The sequence below is a fragment of the Echeneis naucrates genome, chromosome 19 (assembly GCF_900963305.1).
Source record: "Echeneis naucrates chromosome 19, fEcheNa1.1, whole genome shotgun sequence".
NCBI classification, from domain to species: Eukaryota; Metazoa; Chordata; class Actinopteri; order Carangiformes; family Echeneidae; genus Echeneis; species Echeneis naucrates.
In genome coordinates, this window is record NC_042529.1 from 9,490,757 (window position 1) to 9,506,054 (window position 15,298).

Here is a 15,298-nt window from a genome sequence, read left to right on the forward strand (position 1 = left end):
AAATAATGACATTGTAAAACTGGAGTCATTTAGACAGAGGGATAGGAGACACGCCCTGTCACTCTCTCATCACCCGGAGCTGTTGACATCTTTTGATTGGTCAGTGAAATCAGGAAGCACAGCACATGTGTGCGATGCCAACTAAAACGTTCTCTTCCAGCCACATTGTAGTTTTCACTCTGTGTAAACCTGTGCAGGTGCACCTAGCTGGCGAACCGTCTTTCTTTGTCCGTGTCCTCTTGTTGTCCATTCAGTGTTTCTACACATTTGTTTTTCTTATTGATGTAACGTTATCGACCATCTCACCACCTCCTCCGTTGACATCTGGTTTTTTTTTTCTGTTCTTTTTTTCTATGCCTCAGAAGTGTCTGAGTTTTTAAAAGCCTTATTAATTCTGTCTACCACTACAGTGGAAAATGTCTTAACACAAGAAAGACAGAAAGACCACACTGTTCACATCCTTTGTAAGCTCCACATCATCTTTGCGTTTCTTTTTTTACTACTTTAACAGTTTGTTTTCTTTATGCACTGTAAATTATCTGAAGTTTTTGATTTATGAAACATTGGTATAAACCCATAAACACATTTTGGCGATTTTTGGAAAGTTTCCCCAACAGTGAGTAACACCAAGAACTGCTGTGCTGTGCATGCCAAATGCATATGCCCTCAATTGACAGCAAGGAGTGGCTTTTTTCAGTGGGTTTGGGGAATGAATTAAGCAGTTAAAATAAACTGTCCCTAGTGGTGCAATGGCTCCCAAAAGGGAATGCAGGTAGGTGTGAATTATGTATATGTCACGTGACTAATTTACTGGCAAATTATTGCTTATTGGACGCAGTGTTAGAAGACTTGTGTCTTACACAGTGGCTCGGGTGTGTGTGTGTCCAGCAGCCAGCTGTCATGCTGTTCCCAGGAGCCCGTACACGAAGGATACACTGAAAGGCCACTAGGAGCCCATTGAGAGCCCTTCAAGGAAGTTACTAAATATGTGTGGAGCGGTGTGGGCACATGAGAATGAGTGGTGTGTGTGTGCATCTGCATATATTGGGTGTACTGTCCTGTGTGTCTAATTATACATGTGAGATATCATTAGATAAGCTTCTCCTGACTGACAGGTGCCGAGACAGCCTGCTGCAGCCTCTCAGTGGGGTACGCTGGGTGCTTGCATCTCCTGTAGTCTCAGCTCCAGAAATTGGCAGGTGGATTTTATTGGTGAGGGAAGGAAGGGTAGGTGGAGGAATGGATGAATGGACCTAAGTAGGAATGGGGGGATGAAAAAAGAAAGCGTGACTGTATTTCCTGTGTATGCTTTCTGTCTAATGCCAGCATGTTTGACATTTCCACCAGCTCTGAATGATTTTTCGCTATACTAGTCTTTGCTCTTGCACACTATTCATAGGACAGTGAGGTAGCAGGGATTTGTGTGAGTCACCCAGAAGTTGGACCCACAGCAGTTACCTAAAGTTACAGTCAGTCTCATCAGCCACTCTGAGCATTTCCTTCCTGAATTGTTTAAATTGACAGAGCTTGAACACACGAGGCGTTCGAAGATGCGCAATTTGCTTATTGGTCCTATGCAATGCTTCCCAGCTCGGAGTGCAGGTTTTCATGTGTCTAATACTCTCTAATACTCGTGCCTACAATTCATTTTAAGGGCTTGCCTCAAAAATACGTCAGCAAATATTACATGACTCAGCACATAATAAAGGGTTGTCAGATTTTCTACTGTAACTGTGCAGCTGTCATTTTGGTGGAAAAGACTATTCCAGTCTGAAGTTCTTCAACAAAGAGAACTCTTTACAAAAGTACTACCATATTAGAAACTCAAAATATCACTGGTTTTTGTCATCCACCACTGTTTGCTGATGACTAAGTTATATTTTTGCCTATTTTTGGCTAAATTTTAGTTTCATTTTTGGTTGTTACTCCAAGCATTACTGGGACACAAAGATGTAGCGTAATTTTTGTTTGCTATGTTTAACCCACACTAACAATCTTCAGGGATATCAAGGAATTATGTGCCGACAGACATTTTCAAAAGCTATTAATGTCAAATCCTCTAAGGGTGCTGGTGCTCTATCACAAGTGCACCCAGTTGCATAATGTGGTCCCAGAGAAGCAACAAGGAAGTGCACCTGCTATGTGAGGTTCACTCCCATTCACACAACTTCTTCTTTCCTCCTGTAAACCCCCCCCCCCCCTTTCCTGCCGATCATTCTCTTCAGGCTATTGCATCTATAATGAGCATTTCCTCCAACGCACCCCCACCCCACCACCTATTCTCTCATTCCCCCCCTCCTCTCCTGTCCTCCCCTTCTCACTGTGTGCAGAATTGGAGAAGCTTATCGCCTAGCAACCACAATTAAAGTACAACAAGTCAGTGGCGGTAGCAGCCACCAAACCTTCGCAAACCTTTTTTGTGACCAACAGCTTTAGACGGATTGAAAGGAAAATAGAGGAGGTTAGATTGGGAGGGAAGCAAACAGAGCTCAAGATCTGAAGTTGGACAGGTGAACAGCTATCCATGGGTGAAACGCTACAGTGAGGACTTTGGGCTTTGGAAACAAGGAGAGTAAAGGAAGACAGGGAGAGTGGAGTGGTGCGCTCCGACTGGGTTCACTGGGTAGCCCTCCACAGGTTTGTGTGTGCAGGAACTAATGGACGCAAAGTAAAGGTATTTAACAAATGTGGTGCTGTTGTTACTGCTTGCGTATCTGTGTTTGTTTGTGAGTCAGTATTTAAAGATGTTAAGCTGATTATGATTTTGTGGGATTTGGCAAGAACACAGAATGTAATGTAATTTGACAGCTGTGAGCGAATGCCAAGATTTTTGTTTTTGAGGTTTTTTTTTTTTTTTTTTTTTTGAGCACTCCTGTGAGGATGCTAACATGAGCCTGTAAAGCCAGTAAAATTGAAATATCATGAATTATTTGAGGACTGACAAAAGGCCAGATTTAATTAGGTTAGATAATCTTTTCATATACTAACTTTTTGAAATAATTTGTGTTGTAATGTAACTTAATTTGCGCGCACACACACACACACACACACACGCCCTGATAACAGCCAAAATCAGGCTGCAGTCATCTACTGCACAGCTTAGAGATATGCCCTACACTTGGTTTGCAAAGCCAGCTAATTGTCTCCCCTGTGTCCCCCACTGTCATTAAGTTAATTGACTAAGGTGTTAAGAAAAGCTCTGCTACTTGACAGGTGTGATGCTGCATGGATGCTGCCATTATCTGTTGTTTTGTTGGTTCATGAAGAGGGGAAAGTTTCGTATGAGCAGCGGAGATTAGACATGATCCGTTTAGTCCTGATTTCACTGGTCGTCCTCTAGTGCTGTTCATGCTGCTTTTCTGTGGGTAGAGAGAGAGCGCGGATGGCAAGTTGCACAGACAACATTAACCAAGTTTGTGAGCAGCTGGAGCACATACAAGCAAAATATTATCAGTTAAAGATCAGATCCAGGAAAACTGAAAACCGCATGGAAACAGATGCTGTATATCTTCAATAATTTTAAATGAGGTTGTTCAATTTCAATATGATTACATCATTTTCTTGAAAGCCAAATTTTCAAAATGGATTTAAGAGAAAAAACCTTGAAAACTGATAAGATGTATCTTATATGGCATATGTTTTGTATGGAATGACATAGCTACACAAGGAGAAAGTGATCATGGTTGATTAATTGGCATGTAATCATAACGATCTGAGAATATAAGCATGTTTCATCATCTGATTCATGCACTGATGCACTCATTATTTCAGCTTTATATGTGTCTCTAAAGTAGTTATAATGCATCATACCAACACCCCCTCGACAGACCTTTCCTTCAAATGAAGGACACCCACCTGCCATCACCCCTCTTAGCTGAGTGGCACTACCTGAGGGCTCCAAGGGGGAGCTGGGAGGTGAAAGGTCAGTCACTCTGTATGGCACATCCTATCCCTGCCGGGAGGATGAAATTGCTAGGCAAAACATATAGACACAGTGAAGTCAGTTCCTGGTCAAAATGTCACTGCGCTGCACACACAAAAGCCGACACACACAGATCCAAAACGCCAACAGTGGAGTTACTTGCTGGCGAAAATGTCACTGCACTGCTCATATAAAGACATACACAAACACACAAACAGACACACACATACATCTCTTTGATGTTCTGTTTGTTTCTATGAGCACATAGTGGCACTTGTCATGTACCACACTTCCACACTTTGAGTGTAGAAAACTAAAGCAGCAGTTAATGAACACCATTGAATGTCCCTCAATGGTTTCAGTGGAGTTATGTGTTACATGTAGAGCCATGGTTAGATGCATGCTGCCTGCATCTAAGCCCCCATAATAACTGTGAGACGGAGTTTGGCTGTTGTGGCCTGCAGTTCATATGGCACAATCATTACGAGTCTTTAAAATGATGATGCATTTCCAAGTTTTACAGATCATCCACAAAAACGCAGAAGCCTCACGAAGCAAGAAAACTATTTTGACATAAGGCATCCAGTTGATTAAAACGTCCATATGGTTTACAGTGAACTAATGCCTTCTGGTATTTACAAAAATTAACGATATGGATGCCAGATTCCTGCAAAGATCAGCGTGATTTTATGTTCTGCTATAATTACTTTTATTGGGCATTATTGTCAGATGCATTCCAGGGATGAATGACATTTTGCATCATTTATATTATTTATAAGTGCTGGTTTTGTATGAGCGTCACCTGTTTTTCATTTGATTGAGTAGATAAAATTTTTAGGGTAAATGAGTCAACCAGTCACCACTTCTACACAAGTGGGAAACTCCTATAATACAGTACAGAGCACAGATACATAAACTTTGTTGGTATGCTAAGGGAGAGTAGATGATGCTGACAAATGGCTGATAGTATTGATTTCGTCCACCCACTGAAGGATTCAAGAGGAATATTTGAGTATCAAGGTTTTATTGGGGCTGGAATTAATAATAACTAGATATAAAGGTATATATCACATGTGCATATCTGTGTGTGTGTTTCTGTGTCTGTGTGTCTATGTGTCAGTCGGAGTATGTCACCTTTGAGAAACCCTCCAAAAGATTTGAGCAGCAGGAGTGTATTATATGCATATTCCGGAGATGTGTGTGATGTGTGTGTCGTTGGACCGGTGCGTTCATGAATCACCTGTTGATCAAAGCTTTCCAGAAGTGTTATTTTGTTGTGCTTTTTCCTGTCACTTCCTAAAGATTTTGATAAATGCATTTGAATAAAGTAAATCTACTTTGTTAGCGTTTGTAATTGTGGTTGGGAAGCTAATTATTCCTCAGGAGACAAGGTCATTATCCACATTATTGGCTCTTACACGGAGACATTGATCATTTGATTGGTACTGCTTTGAAAGTTAATGCCCAGATTAGGGGGTGGATTGAGACATACATTAACTGTAGGTGACCTTGACTTTAATAAACTAACCTCAATAAAGGAGAGAGCCGGATATCTGTCTCTTTGTGTGCCTGTGTACCTGGGCTGTTTCAGGTTAATTAACTTGCTGGTGCTTTGATTGAGGGCAGCCCTTTGACTAATATTTGTAATATACTAATATTTGGTTAATTACTTAGATGGACACTTTTAGGTGGCTGGATTAAGCCAAGGCATGGATGTAACAAAGTAAATGATGAACTGGTTTCTGTCAAAAAAAAAAAAAACTTTCAAATGGAAAATCATTAATTAATGACTTTAGATTGTAACGCTGGTTTTTCTCCTCTTGTTTGCAGAGTCTGGGCTCAGCTGACCGAAAGGAGAATCAGCAAAAGAAGTAAGCCCCATATGTTCACCTCTCTCTTTGTCTTTCCATCTATCCTTGCTTTCCTTCCTGCATTTTCCTTCCCCTCAGAGTTTACGAAAAGAGATCAAAGAAGTGAACATGATTGAAAATGACTGGCTCCCAGAGACTTCATCCAATGCCACCATGGTCTCTTGTTGTGGCAGCAACCACTGATCTTCTTGTTGATTTATGTTTATGCTTGTTGTCCGTTTGTCGTATTTGGAACAATACACTTCCTCTAAATCTTTGTAAAGTAAAATAGATAGTATTTTCCAATGAAAAGGAAAGACACGCATTCATTTACTGGCATCATTAGCTTGTATCTAATCTGTGAGAGTTTAAAAAGAACACCGTGAAGCAGTGCTTCAAGATAACAGAAGTAAGGTAAGGTATTTAACCTGATTCGTCTGTGTTTAGACGCCAGTGAATTCCAGTGTGTATCTGCATGTTTGAACCAAGTTTAGTCTAAGCCTGATCCATAATCCATTCCATAACAGTAATACTTCTCAGTCATTCCAGTGTTTCAGCGTGGCACTGCTAGCATTGATCAGAACAGAAATCTGCTTTCAAATGCCACATGGAACAAAAGTAATCCCAGACCTTGCTCTGTGAATTCATGAGAAAACTCTAATTTCTCTGTGGAAGACACAAACGAGAGTTTGTGTTTGTTCTGTGCAGCTGCGTCTCTCCTCAGAGTTGTATCTTGACATTTTCTATAGATTTGTGAGTCACACCTGGGGCCTTTTGGCTCAGAGATGGCATTGTGCTTATATATTAACAGCAACAAAATTCGATGCCAGACAGATTAGATCACCATAACAGCAGGATTAGTTCTTTGTTTGAGATACTTTTATGTCCTATATACTTTTATATTTCATCATTGTGCAGTGAGGGGCCTCTCTGTTTTCTGATCTGTTGCCATCAAACTCCCTCTATTTGCTCTTAAAGTGAACACAGGCTCCATATGAGCAAAACACTCCTCTGAGAGTATTCTCCCAGTTTTTCAGTGCCGACGGGATCTGCTAATGTGTTGACCAGTAAAATGTCTTTCTGCACTATTTTGTCACCAATAATAGGATCAGGCAAACACCAAACCTTTTTTTTTTTTACTTACCTTCAGTACAGATCTATCTGCCATCTCCTTTCTTCCAATCAGCAGAGCAGTCAGCATGGTCTGTGCACCTGAGGTGGTTTACCCTGTTTTTCCATTTATCTTAGTAGACAACATTTCCAGGCGCCTGTGTTGGCGCAATTAGCCAATTAAACAATTACAAGATTTTCTGTTAGCTCTCTTACTTTTTCTTTTTGTGAGCTGCACCATTTCTTTGAATTGAACTTCATTGATTATAATCTCTTTTCTCCCTTGAGTGCCTTCGAGCCATCTCAGACCCAGGTACTGAAAAATGGATGGTTTAACTTAATATGAGCTTTTTCAGATGTGATCATATGTTTCCTTGAGTAAAATATAGCTTTTGCTTGTGCATTTGAACTGTCTGTGCTCACATGGTTTCATAGCAACAGGACTTTCCCCTGCAAAAAGGGTGTATATGAGAGATGTGTGTGTGTGTGTGTGTGTGTGTATATACATGGGTTTTTTATGCACCTAACATAATCATTATGATTTTATGAAAGAGCTGACACATTGACTGAGAACACCAGGCCAATGTCTGCCTGTGTCTGTATACTGGTACACATGCTGTGACATAATTCACTGTATACAATTTGTCATATCTGAAGTGTCTGATGTGTCAGACTGCTGCTACAGTGAGTACTTAGTGTGCCATAATGGGAGACATTGGTTGCCAGGAGACAAGCAACTGTATGGAGGCACAAGTAGAGCCATCATCTGATGTCAAGAGAGGAGAGTCAGCTGTAGAATTAGGGAAAGACGAGAGAGTTCAGTATAGACTGCCATACACTGATTTATGGCAGCTTAAGATATATAGCAGGTAAACTGCAGGATGCACACACACATTTATACATGGGATAAACAACAACACAAAGCAATTTCATCCTCAGTGTATGTGTTTTGTTTAACTGAGTATTGGTGTGTTTTCTATAATATCCCATAATATTATCTCAGCTGCCAATAAATTTTGAGGGTTTATCATATATTTTTTATGTCAAATACATTTAGTTATACTTAGCGTCAAAATGCACACAGAATCTTTTCAAACATTTGTCTGTCAAAGATTCAGTTATTTCCTGCATCCTAAAGCAGATGGAATACTGTAGTGCTCATTTGTGCCCCTCTCAGGCTGTTTCACATATTGTCAAGGCTTTGATTTGCTCCACTTGTTATTAGAGGAAGGATATTGCTGAGCTGTACCATTTTGTCTCACTTGGACAACCCTCCATTTACAAACCTTAGAAGGTGATCACAAGTGATCACAAACTCGGAAGCACAGAGGGACAACTGCATTTGAAGTTGTAGATCCTGGATGAGCAAAACTTTTTGAAAAGCCGTTCACAAGCCAAAACTGAACTCATCTTCAAATAGTTACACAATTAGGACTGCAATCTTTGCACTTGTTTAAATGGCATGAGTACTTTGAAAGCTTAAATGAACAGTACTTTCTTAAAGCTCTCTTATCTTTTTAAACTAGTCTTTCCTTCTTTTGCTGGGTCCAGACAGTACAGGAAGGAAGGAATAATGAGAGGATGGGACACCTCTTTGGAAGTGACAGGATGCGTTGCTTTTTTCACAGAGCAAGGGATTTAGGTACGGATGTCAGGGAAGAGAGAACTTGATTGGACTAATTTATTCACGGGAACAGGGCATGTAATTGCTCTCATATGGGTTTGAGGGTTAGATGTGTGTGTGTGTGTGTGTGTGTGTGCGCACACGCGAGCGAGCTTTGCTGTGAAGCTGTGTGACAGAGAGAAAGGGATAGAATAACTTAAGGGGCATAATACAGAATATTTTTCACTAACTGTGAATATGACCTTAAATTCTGTTTAGACAACAGGACCATACTGTAGGTTAGCATGTAGCATATGGAAAATGTGAATGTGAAGGGATTTTTTGAACCTGTCACATCTTCAAATAGATAATGTCAATGTTTTCCAGAAAACAAAGACATTAATATACATATGAGTTGGGACATACACTTTTAAAAATCAACTAACTCTTAGATTTACTTTTATTCAACTGAAGGCTTCTTTGCGTTTCACAGCCCCTGTGCTGCTGACACACTCACTTCATTTTTCTATTTTTTTAATTTTTCTAATTCCTCTTTTCCTTCCAAACACACTACAGCTCAGACGCTGTGGTTGTTATACAGTCACATTGTTTTACTCCCAGCCTTTATCCTCCCAGCAGTTTCTCCTTGTTCCCATGGTTACAGATGACACAGGAGTGAAAGCCCTGCAGCATTTATTCATGGCCTGTGTTGATGACACCTCAGCTTTTATTCATTTCATCTCATGTATAGTACACACAGTCCTCAGAAATTAGTCATTAATAGTAAGAGTAAGTAAAACTAAAAAAAATCAGCTGCAAAGATGCACTTGTGCCAAAAAACATTCATGTGTAAAAGTTGTCTTCTGAAAATGAATTCAAAAGCGTGCTTGTGTTGCAGTCAAAGTTATTTTGTATCAGACGAGAATGAATGGCTGTTTATTAAAGTAATTGGAATTGAAATCACTGCCTGTTGCTGGATTTAGCAAGCGTCTTCCCTTTGTCTGGCTACTCCTGCTTTTCACATCAGTTGGAAATAAACAGGAAAAAAAGAGACGGAGAGAAGAACCACCGCATGACTATCTCATCCCCCAGAGGTACAATCCAAGGCAAATTCTTGCAGAAAGATAATAAGGTCTGAGGGTTCCTGCTGTCTGAAATACATTCCTTCATTTTTCCAGCCTTTTTTCTTTTCACCAATTTTTTTTTTCCAGGGTTCTGAAATCCCAGTGTAAATACATATTGAGGAGTATTTACAATAGTGGTAATGGTGGTAGGAGAGGGAGCTAACTCAGCGGGCCAGAGGAGACTGCCGCTGGCTCACTATCTGAGTGTACGACTATTTGTACAGTTCATCTAGTGTGTATGTGTGCGCGCATGTTCTCAACAGTAAAGTGCGTGTTTGTACCCAACGTCTGTTTCACTACATGGAGAGGGTATATTTGTGTGAATGTTAGCAGCATTTATTCCTCTACCCAATGTACGTGTGTGTGCGCGCGCGTGTGCCCTCATTTGATGTGGCTTGGCTGCAGAGATGTTGAGTTCTTTGAGAACTTCAGTTGAGCCGCTTGCCAGGCCAAAGAACTGAGCCGGCAGAGACAGCCATTGTTTTGGTAAGGCATCCTGGCCATAATTGTGTGTGTGTGTGTGAGAGAGAGAGAGAGAGATGCAAAGGCAGAAAGAGAGCTTAATCTGGAGCACGCTAACATTGCTATTCTGTGATACACAGCCTTTTCCATTCTGGCTTCAAATGCAAAAACATGCGTACACACACAGATATGTGCAACAACTTAGTACACAACCCCTCCATCTTCACAACCGCATGAGCTGAGGGAGTTCTTGGGGAAAATGTCTTTCTATTATTTAGCAACAAGTTGACTCCTTTACCAAACCTCTCCCTCCAGTTTAAAACCGCACATCAAATTTTGATCAGATTTCCCAAAAACATCTCAACACTTTAAAAGTTTCTGGCCCACAATAGTACAAATATGTTTTCAGGATTAAAATGATTTTGGTACAAACAAGCCAACTCAGCATTTCAACCACCATCACAAATCCAGAATCACTATTGATATTTAGAATTTTAGGTTTGCTGAGTGATTCATCAGTGCTGACCTCAGCTTAACCTGAAATATGTTACTGGTGCTGAGATGGATCCATGGTGGCAGCTGAAAACTGCATTTCCTGCAGCTCTAAATTCCTATTACAGGAACATTTCTTCTAAGGGATGGACGGATGCAAGTAGGATGGTCCTCCGAACCTCCTTCAAATAAGACACGCTGCAAAGGATTCAACATGACATCAACATTCCTTCCTGCCTCAACAAGAGCAAAAAAATAAAAAGAATTCCTACTAAGACTATGAAGAACTGATTACAAAGGGGTGTAGTGACAAACCTGCATTCAACCCAGAGGCCTGTGCACCGTGTTACTGCAACACGGGTATTCCACATGTAGCCCATTAAAATAAATCAATGACTATGAATAAAAAACTGCAAAATGCAAGTTCCGTTTAACGGAAGAAAAAATAAACAAATAACTGACACAACTTTTGATCTGCACATAAGCAGCCCTTTTAAATCTTTTTTGTGCGAAGTGCAGTGAGTGGAGAAGGCTGGTTGGAAGATGCACACATTCAGATTGACCGCCGATGCATATTCAACCTGACCTTATTTTTGCTGAGTGAAAGGGGTGTTTGTTTGTATGGATATATGAATGTCTGTTTCCCAACTTCCACGCCCTCCAACAACTACTTCACCTTGACGCTTTTCCCAAACCTAAACCCAATGAATTATACCATGAACCCAAACTTTAACTGTAAATCACCTGTTTAAATGGTGACTGGAAAAAAAGTCTATTTAGGGGCTTGTCCTCAACTTCTTATCCCAAAGTTAGATCTTTGGTTCTCGTAAGGATAGAAAAGCACCAAACACACACACATCTCTCTCCCTCCTCGAGGTTCCCTTTTCCTTTCCAGCATAAATAATCCCCTCAGTCTGCTGGCTCAACTCTGATTGGAATCTCGACGCCGTGCTCAATTGTGGGTTGATGGGGGAAAGTGGGGTGCCCTGTGCATGTGTGCATGTTTAAAGCTGCTTGAAGCTATAAATGCAATACCAGAGGGATGTCCACCTCCGTCAGGCCTGACCTCTAAAAACCTCAGTTTGGTTAAACTGATGTTGGCAAACAGATTTACAACCAAACATGAGCTATTCAGATTCATTCACTTAAAAATGCGTATTTACTGCAAATTACAAAGAGATGTACTCAGATTGGCATGCATTCAGTCCTGTTCCTTCCATTCACCCAATCAGTGAGGCATGCACCTCTGCAGGCCAGAACTAGTGCTGCAATATTAAGTTTACCAACACAGGGAGTTAGTCTCAGGCTCCACAAGGTTTTATCAGCCTCTCCATTCTAGAGGAAGCCAGTTGGAGTCTTATGCAGAGTTTTATGAAGGGATTCTGCCATGAATTATGAGATTCTGCACAGAGTTATTAGTGGGTTACATTGTCATGAGTTGTGATGTGGTGTGGCGACTGTTCAGATTTCTAAAAGGAGCAATAAGAATTTCAGGTTTACTCAGATGAACCCAGAATCCCAGACACCAGAACAGGATACACGTCTTTCCTGGATTCACTGAGTCAGTGTCTCATCCTATCTTGGATTTGGGAATTTAGATACATGAAAGTGTGAGTGCCTTCATCGTGTAGGTGTGCTATCCTGGTGTTGTACACACTGAATTATCCCAGATCAGATGCCACTTAACTGAAAGTGAGTGGAAAGAGAAAAACTGTCTGTGGTCCCGCGTTGCCCCTCGTCTCTTACTGGATGATACTCCACCTAGACGCTAATAGTTTGCTGGCATGCCTGCATTTGCTGAATTCAAGATTAATTTGACTGCAGATCCATCATCGGTATATCTCACAGTGTTGAGTCAGCCTTATGGCACACATCAAACACAGAGGGAATAGCAGGGGGACACAGGGGGAATAGCATCAAACCCAGCACCACAGGACGCTGACCAAAGTGAAAAAAAGGCATCAAATTCCTTCCTCATTTTTGTCTCCCTGACAAATTCTGTATGTGCCGAGTCCGTGGAAAACAAGAGTAAGGGTGAGCGCAAAGTAATAAAAAGGAGACGTTTGAGAAAAGAAAAAAAAAAAAGAGATGAAACGATGAGTGTGACTCAGAGACGTGCAAACCTGGGAAGGGAAAGAGGGAAAGAGGGAAAGCAGCAGAGAAGAAAATATCTCTGTTTACCGTAGTGGGTGGATAGGCAGCCTATGAAAAGTCGTGCGAAGGGTGACAACACAGTCCTTTCCTTTTGGCACATAGCAGTATGATTAGATCATTAGCATTTGAAGCTGAGGCAGTCATTGTTAGGTTTTATTTGTCAAGGCAAATGAGCTGGCTGTTAAATGCCTCGCCTCTCCATTGGACCCATGTGGGCGCTAGGCGAATTATCTTTCTCATCAACATTTTTGTTCTGTGTTGGCTTGGTTTTAGTCATGCACTGTATAGTTTTGATGCATTATTATTGACTATTTTATAATAATAACAAGCAAGCTTAATTCATTTGTCTCCAGAATACTTGCGGTATTGTGCAACAGGCTGCTGTGATATTGCTTCTCCTTTATTGACCCCCACTGCTCCCAATGATTATGCATTACACTCTGAGCAAATCAGATAATGTAATCGTATCAAAAGTGAGGGGAAAGCTTGTTAGCTCAGAGGAATATCAGTATGTTTTATTAGTGAGACCTCAGTCCAAGTGAAATAAAAGCAGCCTCCACCATGTACAGAGACGTACACACAGACATGGGTTTGGATGGAGATGGTGAGTGGAAAACAAGGCTTTCTTTGAGCAGATTTTAATTAGCAATGTTCATAGCTTGGCTGCGTTCTTTTATGATTGGACCACTGAAAGCCTTTTTGTTTGTCAAATGAAACACATTGAGGGGTATGTTCCTGAATTAAACTGTTTGTGTGTGTGTGTGTGTGTGTGTGTGTGTGTGTGTGTGTGTGTGCGTGCGTGCGTGTGCGTGTGCGTGTGCGTGCGTGTGTGCTTGCATCCATTGCATTTGCATGTATCTGTTATATGGGTGGGTGCCCACATTCTTTTTGGCATATTAGAGTTCCACTGGCAGGGATAAGAAGCCATAGCAGGAGACAGAGATGAAAGAAATCCTAGCACTTTGTTTTCTCTCCTTTTCAAAATAGTTGTTTTAGGTAGGCAGCCATTGCCCATAATTGCTGAAATAAGGTCAGGTATTTGTCTGCCCTGCTTATGATTTACCATAGTGTCTGTGCCTTAGTAATCTGAAATAAGATCTGTGGTTACAGGCAGCCCGACCTCAGACAGACCACTTAAATTGTGTAATGCATAGCATTCTGCTGTCTGCACTGGGACCTCTTTTATGAATATGTTTTATACAATTCCATCTGTGTGATTCAAGAAACTAGAGTAGAATACTATATTATTATTTCCCATTAATCAAATACATACACATAATGCAAAACAAGGTTTGTTATTAATTCATTATTCAAGCAAGGTCAGGATGAAATGCTAATGATTTGATATCAAAATTGTATTTGTGTCTTTTGTTTTGCAAAGAAAATACTAGAATAACTTTGTAAATAGTTTGTCATAATAATAGCTCAAATAATTAACACCTTTGGGAAAGGCGGCTGTTTTCATAATTCAGTCTATAAATATTTATGATTTACTCATGAAACAAGTAGATAGTGCCTTGACTGTGAATAAGCTTCTCCTTTTACTTTACTCTTTGGAGCTGCAGGGGTTTGACCAGAATTCCACACAGTCTTAAGTCTGTTCTCAAATGGCTGCGGTTTACTGAGGCTGTGAGCGAGGTCAAAGTGCACAGTGGATGATTTGAGGGAGAACAATAAGTTCTTTAGTACATCTGCATATTAATACCTTTAAACGGTTAATTGCTTCCATGGCAACAGAACAGAAGGAAAAGTGGCATCAGATGAGTTCTTTGCGAGGAAGCAGTCACAGTCCGTGACAGTGTGAACACGCAAGTGAATGCTTCAAACGTGTCTGCAAGTCTGTAGGCCGACATTTTCTCTGTATCACCGCACAAGCCACTCAGTGCTGACAAAAGCCCTCTTGCACTGCAGGAATGGGAACGTTACAAACACTGGCAGGACCATAATCTAAGTCCATCAGAGCTGGCCGGATAAATGAGGAACAGGAAAAGGGATTTTCTAAAAATGTACACAAAATATCAAATATGAAAACGTGCAGGTAGCAGACGTAAAATACGTAAAACGGTTCACATCCTAAATGCTAATGTCAGCATGCTATGATCACAGTGGCAAAGCAGACATATTGATGCTTTCAGCTCATGTTTCCCATATAGAACCATATAAACAGGGATATTATTCATTAAGTATTTTGGTTAAGAACTAGATATTATTAACATTAAAATGATTATCTGGGAAGATGCTGCATGGAAAGTTATCAGTATGATACATTATAATATTTCCTGGAGAATTAAAATAGTAATTTTAAATAAATCAAATGTACAGAAATCAGCAAAATAGTTGTTGAGACCTTCCAGTGAAATTGCAGGAAAAGTAAAAAGATCACCAGCCTTTAGCCTTTCTTTCACTCAAAGCAGAACTAATTGACTGAGGTTTGAGATGGAAACTGAGGAGAGACTGACACAGGCAGGGCAGTTTAGGAGATGCATCCTTTCACACCCTATTATGTTATGGTGCAAAAGCTTTATTGGGTGCGTCTGTGGGATCAAAAGGCTTTAAGGTCACATGGACTGGATGTGTCCTT

The 15,298-nt window shown here is 40.6% G+C and overlaps 1 protein-coding gene across 1 annotated transcript in view; it reads left to right on the forward strand.

Moving 5' to 3' along the window:
* Nucleotides 1-15,298, forward strand: part of ankfn1b (ankyrin repeat and fibronectin type III domain containing 1b) — an 86,864-nt gene that overhangs the window by 38,731 nt on the left and 32,835 nt on the right. Inside the window, exon 3 of the mRNA XM_029527896.1 lies at nt 5,753-5,793. Within this exon, the coding sequence (XP_029383756.1) occupies nt 5,753-5,793 (41 nt within the window). The remainder of the gene's footprint in view (nt 1-5,752; nt 5,794-15,298) is intronic.